This window comes from Pantherophis guttatus, chromosome 1, assembly GCF_059756535.1.
Source record: "Pantherophis guttatus breed Tessera chromosome 1, ASM5975653v1, whole genome shotgun sequence".
Taxonomy (NCBI): Eukaryota; Metazoa; Chordata; class Lepidosauria; order Squamata; family Colubridae; genus Pantherophis; species Pantherophis guttatus.
In genome coordinates this window covers 135,296,774-135,315,012 of record NC_142063.1, presented here as the reverse complement: position 1 = coordinate 135,315,012, position 18,239 = coordinate 135,296,774, and the positions used below count along the sequence as shown (strand labels likewise).

The window sequence follows — 18,239 nt, the reverse complement described above, 5'->3', positions numbered from 1 at the left end:
TATACTTTTGGTTTTTGTACTAATGTCACTAAAACTCACTCCAAGTAGAATTTGATACCATATTGGTGTTTATTTAAGGCAAGACAGCATTGTAAACAAAAAAAGAAAAATAAATATATTTGAGTATCTTCTCTCAACATCAGGTGTCAACTTAATTTTGTAATTTGCTTGTGTCATGGGGCAGAAATAGAGGGGAGAAAGCGCTATAAAATATATATTGAAACATTGAAAAATGTAAATTATTGAGGACTCTTAAGTAAAAAGTTAAGGAAAAGCCTTATAGAAACTGAAATATTTTTCACATGCCTTCTAAAGGCTGGAACATAGTAATAAACCAAAGTTGTATGAAGGAAGGATTTTTAATTAAGGAATATGGACAATTCCATGGGAATATTGCTTTGTATTATTTAATTGCAAATAAAACATGTATTTGGATATTATGCAGACACACATAATATACTAGTTTTATATAAGAATACATTGTGATAACAATTACAATCATTTTAATAAGAGATGAAACAGTAATCAAAATATTCTTATACATATTCACAGTTAGATTAACCTAGAATAAGCATTAATTAAATCACAAAACCCATTAATATTTTAAAATAATGTACTTTCCAAATACAATAATTCTGAAAATGCTGCATACATACAAAAAAAAAAGATTAATCCAATACTCATAAAACAGAAAATTAGCCCACTTTTAGGACAAGTTGACTAGTAAAACAATTTAAGTCTGCTGTATTTCACTATTAATCATCTCTCAGTTCAGAGTAGAGGCATTTCTAGTTTTCTGGAAGGATTCAATAATATAGTATCCCTCCTTCATTGCATATCATTTCACTACCAAAGTTTTATGGACCTTATCTCTTACATTTAAATGTGATTGGATAAATATACAATGTATGTTGTCATATAGAAACAATAATAAAATTATACAGAAACAATAAACAAATAATATTTAGTAACTGTTAAGCAATGTTAAGTAAGTATTGTTTAATCCCTGCTCACAGTCGCTCACAGCCCTAGACACCTCCCATATTGATTATTGCAACATGCTCTACATGGAGTTGCCCTTGAAAAGTATCCAGAATTGGTTCAAAATACAGCAATCCCTGTGGTTTTGTGCCGGCCTAGATGTGCACATGTCTCCTGTGGGAGTTGCATTGGCTGCTGATTTGCTTCTGGGTCCAATACAAGGTGCTGATTGTCACCTTCAAAGCTCTACATGGTTTGGGACCAGGTTACTTGAAGGATCATCTTTACCCGGTCACATCTACTAAACCCACTAGATGGGAAGGTAGGGAAGGTTACAGGTCCTCTCTCCTAAAGAGGTACATCTTAGCGGGACCAAGAAGAAGGGCCTTCTCTGTGGTGGCTTCCTCCCTATGGAACATTTTTCCTGTGGAGATAAGATTGCCCCCTGCTTTGACACTGTTTTGCAAGGCCTTGAAGACCTGGCTTTGCCAATAGAACTGGGCAACCCAGAGTGGGATGGAGCCCATCAAGTGGCTTATGGATTGATTGATTGATTGATTGATTGATTGATTGATTGATCGATTGTTGTCACGGGGGTGGGGGGTGGTATTGCATATTATTGTTTTTATATTAGGTTTTTATATTTGTAAGCTGCCTGGAATCACTGAGAGTGAATTGGGCAGCCATATAAATTTTCTTAAATAAATAAATAAATAATTTTACAACATATTTTTTGAAAAAAGAAAGCTTTTTATACTAGTACAATTATACTAGTAAAACTTATCAAAAATTTGTGATGCACTTTGCATGTAAAACTGCTGTGTTTAACATTATGATTCTTAAAATATTCATGAATGAATAATTAACGAGTGCTATCACTTATTCATGAAGTACTTCCAATTTAGATATTTATTTTATTTACAATGTGTATATATAGTCCTCCTGTAAAACAATTCAAGGAGTTATCTGTTTTATAGTAATGCCTTATAATCTAAAATACATGATACAAAAAGAAAACGAATAGTCTCACACATTTACATCATAAGATTATATAAAGAGAAGGTGAAATAGTTCTTAATGAGAGTTTGAGAAGGAAACATAAATAATTTGATTCATTATCAAGCCAGTTGTAGAAAATTCACAGCTCTGACAGTAATAAGAGAGGAATAACTTCTGAATAGAATACAACAAGAATTAGCTCAGTTAATCCGAACATTGTACAATAGCTCAGCAATGTTGTAAACTTTTGTGTACTTTCTTTCTGAAAAGAAAGCAATGATTAAAAAAACCACTGTATTTCTGATTCTTAAATTATTTTCTCTTTCTCTTTTGAAACAGATATTCTGTGATGCTAAGCAAATCATCCAGGCCACAGACTTATTGGACTGGGAGGATAAAGATGCTGCGGATACTTTGGTTGCTAATGTAGTTCATTCTCGGATCATCAATCCTTTACGCCTTTTTGTGAAGCCCTCTCCAACAATGAAACATGGGCGGATGCCATATTCAGACAACACAGACAACTTTTGGGATTGGCTATCCAATATCACTGAAGTTCAGGAATCTCTTGCGCGAACTAAACGCAGACCAATTGTGAAAACTGGAAAGTTTAAAAAAATGTTTGGATGGGGCGACTTCCATTCTAACATCAAAACTGTGAAGTTGAATCTTCTGATAACAGGGAAGATTGTCGATCATGGCAATGGAACCTTTAGTGTTTATTTCCGGCACAATTCAACAGGCCTTGGAAATGTTTCTGTAAGCCTGGTGCCACCTTCCAAGGTGGTGGAATTTGAATCTTCCCCTCAGTCAACTCTAGAGACTAAGGAATCCAAGTCTTTCAACTGCCGAATTGAGTATGAGAAAACTGACAGGGCTAAGAAAACCGCGTTGTGTAACTTTGACCCTTCAAAAATCTGCTACCAAGAGCAGACTCAAAGCCATGTGTCCTGGTTATGTTCTAAACCATTTAAGGTCATCTGTATTTACATTGCTTTCTACAGTGTTGATTACAAACTAGTGCAGAAGGTCTGCCCTGATTACAACTATCACAGTGAGACACCATATTTATCCTCTGGATGATGTACTCTCTCTTCATCAGTGACTGTTATATCAGGAAAAAAAATCTGTCTGAAATTCTAGTTTTAAATTTCTTAAGGCATTGTTCTTAATCAGGTTAACTAAGCAGCTTGCTTCTCCCTAAAGGAAAATTACCACTTGTGGGCTGGTTCACCCATGCATGTTCTTCACTTGGTGACTAGAACATCATGTAGCAACTTGCATATGTCAATGAGCCATCATGATCGAGCACCACGTAACATTTTCATAAGACTTCAGATCTGAGTCCCTATTTGGCCATGCAGTTGTAATTTCATGATGAATCACTGAATGAGTGGACCAGCCTGAAGGGTTTGCTGTTATCATAAATATTTCAATATCCAAAAATCAAAATTTCACTTTTTCACAATACAGTATTTGTATTTAATTTCTCATTGTGTCAGGTCTTATCAAATATTAATAGTATATAGATAAGTGCGAAAAGCCAAATTCTTTGCAAGGAAGAGACACAAATGATCTCTTACTAAGACTTGCTGCAACAGCAGATTCAGCTGGTAGTATTGGAAAAAACATTCTTTGTTAGCATTTTAGGAATGTTAAACTGCCAGTGCCAGCAAATTTGTCAAAGGTAATATTCAGGCTCTCTAACATGTAGAGATGTTATCAAAATGGATTCTGAAAGTAGCTAAACTTTTTTTTTATGAGATTAGGGAGAAACATTCAGAGAAAGAAATCTCTCAGATGTGCTGCCATGAATTTTGCTTAAAACTTAGGCAAAAATTCTATAGGAATTTAAAATTAGAAGAATTTCTATGAGATTTGCATAATTTGTTCGTGAATGAATCATTCACAAGCAATATTCTTTGCTTATTAAATACCTACAACAATTCTAGCTATAATCTGACAAAACTGTGCCCGTTATGTAACAATTGGGTAAATTAGTTGCACACCTCTAAAGCCATGTTTATATCGGTAAAGTACATGTTGTAATAGGAGCAAAGAACTGGATAAAAATGTGTCTGTGGATATGTTGCCCACTATACAGATTTGCAGACATTTTCAAGCTTGAAAAGTAGTAAACACAGGGATTTTGTTTTCAAAATCAGTGGGTAGAAAAAACGGTTAGTTTGATAGGACAGAATTCTACTGAAATGTCCATTTAATGCAAAAATATTGAGAAAATGTGTTCTGTATTGAAACTGCTTTGTCCTCAATCTATTTGTGTAATTCAGAAATTGGGGTCTCTACCAATTTTGCCATTCTGAAAGCTTACTAAAATTAAAATCACAAGGTCTTTAAAGGGGGCTGTTTTCATTCAGTGCAATAAAGTATAACTCTGATTTCATTGAGATAATGAAGCAGGCATGATAATCTCCCTCTCTGCAGTGGAATCATTGAAATACAAATGGAATTTGCTTTTTAGTATCATAAACCCTTGCCAGGACCATTATAGAAAAACCCGTGAAGAGGAAACCTAACATAAAATTATAATGAGATTTTTACCACCTTGCTTTCATTGACTAAATTTCCAGACGACGTACATTTGTTTAATTTTTCAAAGCAGTGAATCTTTTCAAAATGAATCTTTTACATAAGACTTGCTTATGTAAATACTTTCATTTTCCGTTGGATATGAATCAATTGGTTGAAATCAGGTAGCTTCCAGGTGACCTAGGCATTAACTTATCTCAAACCCGGTAGGCTTCATCAATGAGATAGTATCATCTCAATCCTCCAATCACTTTAAAAAAAAATTGTTAAAAATTTTCCAAGAACTATTGCTTCAGAGAAAATTCAATTATATCCATCATTTTTTTCCCCAGCGATAGAAATAGATTCTTTTTTCTCCTTGCGTCTGCCCATTCACAAATCTGTTCCACATTTTCTGGAGCTTAGTTGAAGAGAGAGAAGAAGATACATGGAAATTGTCCCTCTCACTAAAGCTTCTGAGAACTTCATTCTCCTCATCCCCAAGAGAATCGAAATGAAAGAGGCATATAAACTGTGAAACCTTTGTGCGTTTTGGGATTGTCATATGTGATGATATATCACCCAAGTATTTATACAGCAGATTCTAGCATGTCTACCTATAGAAAGAGATAGAAGTTATTTATTGTTGCAACAAAAGTAATAACCAAACATTCTCACATTGCATGAAACCCCCCTCAGCTTCATTTGGGATTCAAAGGTTTTCTGTGCATAGAAGATAGGAGATTGCTCTGTTAGCCACATTCAGAGGCAGCTATGTTTCATTATGCTATGAGTGTAATGCATTTTTTGCAAAATGAATGACAAACTCTTAACAGCTTGATAATAAGATACTCAATAAATTTACCATCATATTTGAGGGATAAGATTAAAGATTCAAAACGGTTTTTGGAATAAATCCAGGATGGCAGTGGCATCTGCAATCAAAGTATGTAAAGTGAAATTTCTGCCTGTGAAGGGAGGGGGGGAAACCCTCTCTGCCCAAAAGATCAAGAACCAGTAAGGAAAGAAAATAGCTGAATGTAAGGACCAGACCATTAGATTTGCTTTTGTTATGATCAGCCCTTTAAGAAGAGGAAAATTGAAATGTAATTTGGCATGTAGTGAGAAAGTAGCCCATTCCATATTATTTGATATTAATATTAGCAGCTATCTCACCTACATGTCTGACACAGAGGGCTTCCTGTCCAGGATCTGGGGGAAATTGACATTTTTCCATGATATTCAGCAAGGAGGAACTCCAGATTGCATTATAAGCACCTCCCAACCAGCATATCCCAGGCATTTATATATCTAGTTGGTTCCTATCTCTATCCACACTGTTCAGCAGGAACATGTTTGCTCAAAATCATTTCGTTAAAAGAAAGAAATGGTCTTAGAAATTTAAGAGTTTGGAAATGTATATGTTTTCATTTATGTGATCAAAAACCTGATCATTTCCCTATTTTGTCTTGAAGAGATTTGCCAAATTAATTTTCCCCCAGCTTTTTCTTCTCAAATAAGAAAATTACTAAACTAAAAATTTAACTAAAACTTCTAGTTCACATTTGTATCATGTGGCCTAGATCTGGCTGTATATAAGCTAGGATTTCTTGCTAAAATTTATGAGTTCGTTATTGGGTGATTTTGTAATTTAGTTGTAAGCTGTTATTTTTGAACTTGTATTTTTACCCAATTCTGTAGCTACTTTAAATACAAATGAGATTGTTTATTGTAGAGTTTGTGGAAATTATACATGTATATATACTTAGAAATGTATGTGTACAAATACAGAATATATGTGTACACATATTTCTATGTAAATAAAGAGAGTTGATTAAATCTGTCATTTGTTTAAAATAGATTTCCTTTTGAAGTACAGTACATTTTCTCAATGTAGATGTCCAAATATATTTGCTTTAGATACAGGAGATTTATAACATCAAAATTTAGACTAGAAGTATGTCTAAACTGATGTGTGAAATTACCCTGATGCCTTACAAAGTATTTATAGAAATAAATGTATGCTAGGAAATTTAATTAAATTTACTACCAACTTAACGAATACAAGCACCCTCATTTTGCAGCCATAGTTGGGGGTAGCAACTCAGTTGTTAAGTGAAACATCACTAAATAAAACTGTAACTGTGCTTATGGTCTTACTTAAGCTTTGCTTTACATACCTGCAAACGCTGTAAATGTGATGATTGATTATAACATTTTTTTCATAACCGTCCTAACTATGAACAGTTGCTAAATGAGGCAGTTACTTAGCAAGGAACACCTAATGCAATCCTATATAGCTGTGATGGCGAACCTATGGCATGTGTGCCAGAGGTGGCACACAGCGCCCTCTCTGTGGGCATGCAAGCCGTCACCCCAGTTCAGCTCTGCTGCACATGCACGCATGCCTCCCATCGGCCAGCTGGGCTTCAGGTCTGCTGCACATGCGCAGGGGCAGGGGAGCGTATGCACGGGGGTGTGCATGTATGTGCAGGAGTGGGGTGCATGCAGGGACACATGCGCATGAGCTATGCATGCATTGCATTTTGGGGGTTCGGGCATGCACACATGCATGCACACGCCTGCACTTTGGGCACTCGGTCCAGAAAAGGTTAGCTGTCACTGCTATATAGAGAAGAAACTGTTAAGTTTAATGAAGATGAATTGGGTTTTTTTCTGCTTTTAATAAAACAGTCCATTATTCTTTGATGCTTTTCACATAATACTTTAAAGGCAATGTATGAAGTACTGTATGGATGTAATGGAAGTAAGCGTAATGACTTGCAAGGATAGACAAGAGCCTGGTGGCGCAGTGGACTAAGTGCTGTTAAAGTAGCACTTAAGTTGCCAGCTGCCTGTAATTACTGCAAGTTCAAATCTCACCAGGCTCAAGGTTGACTCAGCCTTCCATCTTTTCAAGGTAGTTAAAATGAGGACCCGGATTGTGGGGGCAATAAGCTGACTTTGTATAAAAAAAGAACACCGCTGGGGAGGGCCGAAAGCCCTACTAAGCAGGTATATACAAAAGTATGAAGCCTATTGCTTAATGCATTGTAAGCCGTCCTGAGTCTCTGGAGAAGGGCGGCATATACATCGAACTAATAAAATGAATAAATAAATAAAAGTACAGAGAGGTATAGTGAGTACTGTAGTATTGGTCCCAAAGGTGCTTTTTCAAGAGGCAACTGGTTGCCTCTTTAAAAAGCACCTTTTGGACAACTATGACCTGGATGACTAGAATCTCCATAGACTCTAGTATTGGCATAAATTAAACTTAGTTGTGTAGGCTTTTTTAAAAATATCATTAACTTCCAAATAAAAATAGAATACAATTAAAGTACAATTAAAATTTCAAAGAAAACTGATACCACTGCCTGCCATCAAAGCATTTCAGAATAATGATAATGATTAAATTTTATGCCACCCAATTTTCAATGACTCTGGATGACTTGCAACAAGTAGAAAGCACACTATGAAATGAAAATGAAAATTAAGGGAAAAGATGGCAAGGGTGATGAACTGAGGAATCTCACTCTCCCTCAGCGAAGGCCAGAGTGAAGAGCTGGACTTCACAGCTCTTCAAAACAATAGTAGAGTGAGGGCCATCCGGATCTCGGGGAATCATGTTCCAGAGGCAGCCACTTCTGTAAGGAGGCACACTTCTGGGATCCTGAGAGTTGGCATTGTTTAATGGAAGGCATCTGTAGCACGCTAGCCCTGCAGGATTGAATCAGCCAGGCCAATGTTACGAGAGAAAATAAGATGGTCTAAACCAAGGGTTTGTTCGAGGGCTGGATCAACACTCTAATTCTCCACTGGGGGGGAGATGGGAGGGGAGGGAGATGGGGGGCTGGGGGGGAGATGGGACGGACACCTCCTGTAGCACTTTGCTGGCAAAAATGGCACAGGCAGGCGTGCAGCGCCCCAGCCCATTTTTGGCCTGGACAGCCTCCTGCAGCACTTTACCAGCCAAAATGGGGGGCAAAGCACAGCCCCCTGTGGACCGTTTTTGGCCTGGATGGCCTCCTGCAACACTTTATTTTATTTATTGTTTATTTTATTGGTTCGATTTATATGCCGCCCTTCTCCGGAGACTCAGGGCGGCTTACAATGTGTTAAGCAATAGCCTTCATACTTTTGTATATACCTGCTTAGTAGGGCTTTCGGGCCCCCCTAAGCGGTGTCCTTTTTTATACAAAGTCAGCTTATTGCCCCCACAATCCGGGTCCTCATTTTACCCACCTCGAAAGGATGGAAGGCTGAATCAACCTTGAGCCTGGTGAGATTTGAACTTGCAGTAATTGCAGGCAGCTGGTGCTACTTAACAGCACTTTAGTCTGCTGCGCCACCAAGGCTCTTGATATTTTGCACTTTGCCGGCCAAAATGGGGCATCGGGGGCAGCATGCGCCCCCATGTCCCCAGTTTGGCTGCCAGAGGCACCGCGGGCCAGTCCTTTCAGGACTAGCCCTGTGGGCCAGATTTAAGCACCCTGTAGACCGGATCCGGCCCATGGGCCTTGAGTTTGACACCCCTGGTCTAGACAGATCTATGGATCTCAAACAAGGTGGCAGTATCCTTATCTCTGTGCATATGTTGTTCCACAATGTGACCATAACAGAAGATCTGTCTCTGGCCTGGGAACACAGGTTGAACACCAGACTTGCTAATTCTGGTTAAGTATGCAGGCACCAAGACATCTAGAGCTTTAAAAGTTTAAACTAAACCATTGAGTTGGCTGGAATTCTGCTGGTAATTAATGTAGTAAATATGTCAACATATTTAATTTTCTTTCTCTTGTCTCAGATCCTTAATTTCTTTGACTTACCATTTCTTACTTCCTTTCTGCATTTTGCATATCCCAAAAGGGAACATAGGCAGTCCTCGACTTATGACCATAATTGGAACCAGAATTTTGGTTGTGAAGTTGTGAAGTCAAGGCATTCATGTGACCAATCCAATTTTATGACCATTTTTACAGCAGTCTTTAAATCGTGGGTCTAAGTCCGAATTTATTTTACCCAAAAGGCATTTTTTTTTGCCAGAAACTAGCAAAAAGTGCCAAATTGCAGTCACATGACCATGGGATGCTGGAACCAGTCCTACATGTGAGCCAGTTCCCAATAGCTCACGTGCATGATTGGTTCATGCATGAGGCATACAAACCCAAATGTAGTCATATGACCGGGGAGGGAGACATTTTATGACAGCCAGAACTGCTTTACAAGTCATAAAGCACCTTTTCTGAGGCCATTGTAACTCTAAATAGTGGTTAAATGACCATTTGTAAGTCAAGGTTTACCTGTAATGTACTACGGAAGTGGCAAAGAATTTCCCATTTGAAATATCTGTTGGTTTTAAGAAAGGAAAGCACTCTTTATATTACCCAATTACTGCACAAAAACCATTTCCGTGTAGAAGTTAATTGAACACTCCTATATAAATCCAAAATACATTTCTAGCTGTGCAGAGTAATGAATAATTAAAGCATCGTACATATCTGGTAAGAAACATCTGTGTAAAGAGTCTGCAATTGATATTCTGTATCCTAGTAACTTATCATAGGAGAAGGCAGAATTGAAAATGGTGAGGGAATGCAAGAACTCTTCACAGATAACAGAGACTATAAATAAAATCTCAGCCATGGAAATGAAGTAAGCATAAGAAAATTAAAAAAGAAATTAAAATAATCCTGTCCTGATTCTACGTAATATAAGGGAGGAAACTGCAGCAAGCTTTCAAGATATTATTACAATAGTAGGGTTCCAGTTGTCTTTGTGAAAGCTGTTTCTTAACCCAGTCTACCTTGATAAGCTGACCTCTATAGGATGTATTAATATAAAGGTAAAGCTTCCCCTGTCCAGTCGTGCTTGACTCTAGGGGAAAGTGTTTGTCTCCATTTCTTAGCCAAGGAAGCCAGCCTTGTCCAAAGACATTTCCATGATCATGTTACCAGCATGACTATACACCGAACTCTGTTACTTTCCCACCAAAATGGTACCTATTTATCTACTCACGTTTGCATACTTTCAAACTGCTAGGTAGGCAGGAGCTGGGGCGAGTAACAGGAGCTCACCCCATTGCATGGCATTCAGCTCACGAACCCGGGCTGTCAGTTTTCCAGATGACAAGTTCAGCCGCTTAATTTTTAACCTTTCATACATTTTGGGAGAATAATAATTTTCTTCCATATCTGACTTTTGAATGTCATATCAAAGCACTCCAAAAATGGGTAGCAGGACTTGAGTCTATGGCAAATGGTCACTTAGGGCACCAAAGCTCATGTTTGATGAGAGTTGTTCAAAAAAAATTTCAAGAGCCCCAAATTAGGAATGACTAGTCACTAGAGTGATCTTATATTTCTTTTTGCTTAGATGTATCCATAGAGATTATTGTATGATACAGATTATATGTTTCACTGAATCCTGAGTGAAGAGAAGCTGACATCTCTATATGATACAAAGTTAAACATATTTATGCAATTATTAATGCATATTTACTATTTTTGTGCGGTTGCTGGCAGATTCAAAACAGAAAAGAATGAATGTGATAGGTGCTAAAGTTTGGAATGCTTTCAGGAGATACTACAAAGCACTTACTTTGGCCAAAACATTTCCTGTGGCAAATTGTCTTTCTATTCTTTGGACATTTTTACCACTGTCCCTTGTAGAACTCTTCTTGTTCAAAAATATTTTCAGACTTCTTTGCATCCCTGCATGTTTCAAAGCTCCCTGAAGATTTTCAATAATACACAAGTTTGAGGATTGTGAGTTCCATTCTAAAGCTTTTATTCTTTCTTGTGTTTCAAAGTTGATTTGGAAATACTGTATGTTTTGGATTGATGCCTTGGCGAACTATTCAACCTCTTTTCAATTTTGCACAACTTCACAAAAGTAGCAATTACACTATTTGCAGAAACATGTTCTGTTTAATTTTATATTATAGAGGTTACATCAGCTATTTGCCTAAGGATTAATTGAAAAATGTCATTTTGTTAACATTTCCTGTACTAAAAAAATAATCCAAAATTTTATTTTTCTTTGTTCCTTTTGCTCCCTGGCCCCAATCCATTGTATATTGCATGATTTAGTTTAGATTTTTAGTTATCATATCCAAATGTACTGTCTTTAATTACATAGCATCCTTCCTCCTCTAAATTATTAAGAGAAGTGATTTAATTAAATGGCTCTTAGTAGTATTTGGTATTTAATTTCCCATGCTATGGCTAAGATTTCAGTTTTGTTTAATAAATTTTATGTTATTTTAGAAAGGCATAATCCCAAAACCAGAATTCTCCTTATAGAAGCTGTCCATCAAATTTATTTCCACTTGGTATTTATATAGCCTTCAGCTAATATCCCCTGATATTTAGGACCATTATATCTTGATATAAGAGCTTTTGAGGTCTCTCCTTCTGGAAGAGATGGCAAGGAGACAGGCTCTAGCAGTTCAGGACTTTACTTTGAGATTCATTTGCAGAATTAGTTTTTTAAACTTGTCTTTCTATAAGTGTCAATCAATAAAGCTAATCTGCCTTTTATCATAAAAGATGAGAAAGGCACTACATTGACCCATAGTTTATAGAACAACCCAAAATAATGTAGTTCACATACAGTATATCACAGAAGTGAGTACACCCCTTACATTTTGTAAATATTTAAGTATATCTTTTCATGTGACAACATGAAGAAATGACACTTGGCTACAATGTAAAGTAGTGTGTGTACAGCTTGTATAACAGTGTAAATGTTTAGACATTAATGGCTATGTGTTGCGTTATTTTGAGGGGACAGCACATTTACACTCTTATAGAAGGCTGTATACTCACTACTTTACATTGTAGCCAAGTGTCATTTCTTCAGTGTTGTCACATGAAAAGATATGCTTAAATATTTGCAAAATGTGAGGGGGTGTACTCACTTCTGTGATATACTGTATAATGCTAAGCTTGGAGTCCCAACTGGTTTTGGCAGATGGGCATATTTGGGATTTGGGGAGCATGTTATAGGTATTCTTACAAAATGATAGCATGAGCACAGCCAGTCCCACAACCCCATGTATTAGATAGATCCATTTTCCTGTAGAAGAAATTAGTATTGAAATTTCCACCAATTCTTACAATACTTTGCTTTGGACCGTGCTTCTAGGTATCCATGGGGGTTGGAGCAGGGAGGACTGGTGACCAAATATATATTGTGACATTGTGATACCGTCAGTGCCTTTTATGTATTTTAGTGAGAGTTGTAACAAAAATACTAAAGGGCAGGACTTGTACAGTTTATTAGATTTATATCCTGCTTTTGTCTCGTATAATTCAGAATGGCATACATAATGCTCCAGCCCCCTACTTTTTTCATGGCAACAAATCTATGACATGGATTGGGCTGAGAGAGACCGACTGGTTCAAAATTACCCCAGCTGGCTTTCATATTTCATCTTGCTGTAGAACCTTATTATGTGCAAATTCCATTTTTATTTTTAATTTAAAATAAAATTAAATAAAATAAAAGCAAGTGGGAAAGCTGATGAGTGCCAAGGAAATATGAGTTTACATCCAGGTACCTGAGTATACCACTTTAATAGCAATAGCATTTGAGGCTTATATACTCCCCATAGTGCTTTACAGTACTCTCTGGACAATTTAGTATCAGCATATTGTCCTCCAAAATCTAGGTCCTCATTTTATTGACCTCGGAAGGATGGAAGGCTGTATCAATGTTAAGCCCCGTTAGGATCAAACTCCAGGCTGTGGACAGAGTTTGCCTACAATACTAATATTCTAACTATTGCACCACCAAGGCTCCTTTAACACACAAATCTTGGTTTGCAAAGCGCGGTGGTTAGGTTCATATGTCATACTAAGCCAAAGCCAAACTAACAAAAAGCTCAGGTAACCATCTTCATTTTCACATTACCATGTGCTGCATTCTAACAAAGTTGTTTGCTCACACAAACCTGGAACAATCAGCATTTGAGGTTTCTGGGATCTGGGTCAATTATGCGTAATAGGCTTTGATTTATATATACAAATGCAAAATCCTTGGATAACTTCTCTCAACACTCAGACCCTTTCTCTCATTTGATTAACACTGTATCCTTTTTATCAACTGAATCTGCATTTTCACAGTAGTTATCAGGAAAATCCTTACTCCAATGCACACATTAACTCTACAAAAATTAAATGAAACTGAATCACCACAGGGAATATCTGCCTTTTTGTCACTGCTGAATAATTTCTTTCAGCTCAGGCATAGTTTCCTCCCAGAAGAAAAATAACTTGTATTTTTTTTTATACTGCATAACTAATTACAATATGTGTTCCTAGTCCAAGCCTTACTGTCTACATAAAATATCAGTCCGTAATGAAGATAATTGAAAGTATGACTTTCATCAATATTTAATTAGCATTTGGTGCTAACTCATTATTTTGGTACAAATTTGACATCCTGCCGTCCTGCTCGCCACATATCTCATTCCATACAGTTCTTTTATTAGTGTGGCCAAATCAGAACTAGGCACACAGAAACCTTCCCGGAGGCGTAGAGCACAGACTGTTTGAACTATGGAAAATATGACTGACATTTTAATTGAGTCCAGAATGTGATAGCATAATTTACACTCAAAAAAAAAAATACACTCATTTCTTCTTGGGGAAGGAATATCCTTTGTCCAATGAAGATTCTTGAAACACGTGCATATTTTCATAATTATCTCCTTGATTAGCTATTGAAACAACGGATAATTTATACCATTTTTGGATGGCTCAGAGAATTAGGATATAAATACACTGACAGAGATAGCAATCAATAGAAGTCACATATACTGGGCCAACTTGGAGATTAGAGTGGCTGTCAGAGTAAGAATGTTTATTGTAAGAAAAAGGAGGAACCACAGAGTGGAAGGGAAGAACATTAGATATGGACAACATTAAAGAGAGGGATGATAATGCACGCTATATTTATTGGATTGATTTGATTTTTTAACTGTCTTACTTTCAAAGGATTCTAGGTGGTATTCAAGATATGGAAGTAATAAGCCACATAAAATCAACTATTCTGGCACGGAATGGGACCTTTAGGCTCCTACCCTTGGCCTGTAAATACAGTATCTTCCAAAAGCTTCTTGAAAGACTTAGCCTTTAGGAAGCCATAATAGTGGGGACCATCTTGCCTTGGCGATTAGCTGTTCTAGAAGAAGTCTCTGCAGAGAATACCCATCAGCCTTTTCTGGTAAACCCAATAAGACAAGAGGCTCTTCAAAAGTTGTCCTGAATTTATCAGGAATTTATCTAAGAAACATGGTATCTTAGAAAACTAGGCTCTGGTAAATTCTATGCGAAATAAAGCTTGGGCCTCCACAAAGATTTTTACAGAACATTTTAGATAACACTATGTTCTGTGTAGTTTACCTTCGCAAATGTGAAAAAAGTGGAAATATATGTGAAATATTTATAAATCCATTGAAAGGTAAATGTTTCAAAATTCTTCAGATGAAGGAAGTTATATATCTGTCCCAAACCACCCCAAATTCCAGGCAGTGTTGACCATTTCAGTACAGTTTGCCTCCACAAATATAATAACCAGGATGTGATTTCTGGTTAGGTCTATGGTGTCAGCTTCTTTGAGGGAGAGGGTGATGCTTCCAGGCTTGAAAGAGATGTACCACTTCCTTGGATTTAACATATATCTATCATCCTGTCTCTTTTTAGGGAAGGTTGTTGATAAAGCAGTTGGACTGCAGCTGTTAAGAAACCTGAAGGAAGCAGATTATCTCAGCCAGCTTCAGTCAGATTGGTATTCTGTGTGGAGACAACCTTGGATGTGCCTTTGGCAGAGTTGAGCTGGAAGTGGCCATCCATTCTTGGGTTTCTCGACCTATTGATGGCCTTCAAGATCATTGATCATGGTATTTTTCTGGACAAGCTCTGGGTGCTGGGAAATGGGAGTACCTTCTTGCCCCAGATCTCTTCCTTCCTTCAGGACCAGTTCCAGTTGGCATTGGTTGTGAAGAAGAGATTATTCCCTAGGCACACTGTTTTGTGGATTGCCAAGGAGTTCAGTCATCACTCCTTTCTTATTGAATGTCTATGTAAAACCTCTGGGGCAGGTCAGTTTGTGCTTCAATAATCATCGGCCTGTGAATTTGGCTAAATCAATAGGGATGTTTGAACTGCCTCTATTTTACAGTAACTACTTATGTCACTGCTGTATTTTTGCAGCCAGACATTGGAAAAGGGGAGATGACTGTAATTCAACAGAAATATAATTCAATTATAATATGAAGTTTCATAATTCTATTGAAATAAAACTTATACATAGTAACTTATAGATTTTATAACACATAATAATCTTAAATCTTGAGATAATTGTTTGAATTAAAATGTTGGAAATAAGGAACATTGGATTTGAATATTATTTCTGTAGAGTGAGTCTGCACACCATACTGAGTCATGGCTTGTTAAGACACAATTGGCTAAATTCACACATAACTCTAAAATAGTCTTCCTTCATCTGACACTCACCAGATATGTTTGCAAAACATTTCCATTACCCAATTACTATGGGTAATTTCCAGGTTAGACTAGTATTAAAAAAATTACTATGTGTAATTTCCAGGTTAGCTTGCAACCAGCACTCCCCCAGTCAGTTTCTACATCCATATCAAAACAAGCATACCAGTGGTGGGTTCCTCCCGGTTCCGCCAAGCTGGTAGCGGTGACGATATGACATCACCGAACCGGTTCTGCCCGCCACCCCCATCCACCCCCACATTATTCTTACCTTTTATTTGCCCCCCCTCAATCTATTGCTGCCTACTGAGTCTAACTGATGGCTAGAGGGAAAAAAACTGTTTAAACTCTTGCCGAGGGGCTTCAAAGGTCTGCCCTACAGCTGATCAATGTTAAAAGAAAACAAATGAGTAGACCGGTGCCTGCAAAAATAAATGGGTAGATTGGTACAGCTCTGCAAGCAGTTAAAAACCTGGTAGACCAGTACCTCTACTAAATCCTAAATAATTGTCACATGACCATCAAGCCACACCCACAAAATAAGCCACGCCCACAGAACCGGTAGTAAAAAAAATTAGAACCCATCCCTGAAGCATACACCAATCATCTAGCATAAAATGTAGTTTAATGTTTATTTATTAAACCTCCGCAAACAACAAAAGCAGCTGGTAAAAAATGAGACAAAAGACAAAGAAAAGCAGGCAGAGAGAGACATGAACACCCAGTAAGAATTTACACTAATTATAAATCTCTAGCAATATGTCAAAAGACAGGGAACTTTCAAAGACACTGGAAGCAAGACTGTGAATAATGAACATGGAGAGAGAGGGGGAGGCAGGGAGGGAGAGGGAGAGGGGGGGAGAGAGAAAGAGGAGGGGAGAGAGACCCCTTTGATTATTCCAATCTTAAACCTTTTATGTGCAGAATAACCTCAGAATAGGGAGGGATACTGGGACATCAGGTGATTCCTCCTCTATTCTGCACCATAATGGGAACAATTTGGTGGATGAGGAGGATCTATCCAATAACCACTAGTCAAATATAAAACTTGACACTATTTACATTATCCTCAATGTAATGCAACTGCCTGGAAGATATGTAGATGGAGAAAGTGGATTTAAAATACCTTGCTGAAGAAAGAAGTAGCAATGCTGAGTAACTGAATAGTAGTTTTTTTTAAAAAAACTTCTCCATTCCCTCAGCCCCTTTTCTCCATGGCAAATTGCTTTTGAAGTGGCTTCTGGTATATGCTACACTAAACTTGTGGACTCACATTGTTGAATATGATAATGAGGAGGGAAACCTTGGGCAAAGGTCTCCCTCTGGTCCGCCTGTCAGGTGGGAAAACTGGTGGTTTAAATTGATTGGTTCACACTACAGGCGGGAAATTCAAGAGTTCTCAGTGGCTGAGCTGTCAGACAGCTCCCTTTAAAAGAGAGCTGCTGGACAGCCACTTCACTTCTTTGTACTGGTCTACCAAATAAAGAGTTGTTTGTCTTAGCTCAGCGTCCTGCCTCTTCACTCAACCCACACATAACACACATGAAAGAAGTTAAACAAATACATAAGCTGGCATCATACTCCTTGATTTACAACCTTTCTTTTAATGAACATTCGAAGTTTAGTGAAAAAAGTAACTGATGATCATTTTTTACACTTTTTTACACATTGCAGCATCCCCATGGTCACGTGATCAAAATTCAGATACTTGGCAACTAACTCATATTTATGACTGTTGCAATGTCCTGGGGTTATGGGATCACATTTTAAGACCTTCTGACAAGCAAAATCAACGGAGAAGCCAAATTCACTTAACAAACATTTTGCTAACTTTTATTTATTTATTATTATTATTATTATAGATTACCCCTTGGGCCATATCAAAGTGCAGAATTCCAGACACAAATTATTACTAAAGTCTGATTAAAAACAATTTAAAATGAAATAGGATAAAATACAATTTAAAATGAAATTGGAATAAAATACAGTTTAAAATGAAATTGGAATAAAATACAATAATTTAATATATAAATAAAATATGATAAAATTATATTTCAGCGTCACCCCTACAATCTATCCCAGTCCCACATATGCTCTCAACCGAACCATTTTGCTTAAGTACTATGCTGTGTTAAATGTTATTTTCAGATTCTGGCCGCACATAAGGTAAGTTGTTTTGATATGGGGATCCCAATAGGTCATTTGTTTGGTATATAGACCAAG

At 37.2% G+C, this 18,239-nt stretch overlaps 1 protein-coding gene across 1 annotated transcript in view; it reads left to right on the top strand.

Moving 5' to 3' along the window:
- NXPH2 (neurexophilin 2) overlaps window positions 1-6,353 on the top strand; it is a 66,314-nt gene extending 59,961 nt beyond the window's left edge. The window contains exon 2 of the mRNA XM_034424460.2: window positions 2,320-6,353. Within this exon, the coding sequence (XP_034280351.1) occupies window positions 2,320-3,063 (744 nt within the window). The 3' untranslated portion in view covers window positions 3,064-6,353. The remainder of the gene's footprint in view (window positions 1-2,319) is intronic.
- Window positions 6,354-18,239: the final 11,886 nt, after the last annotated feature.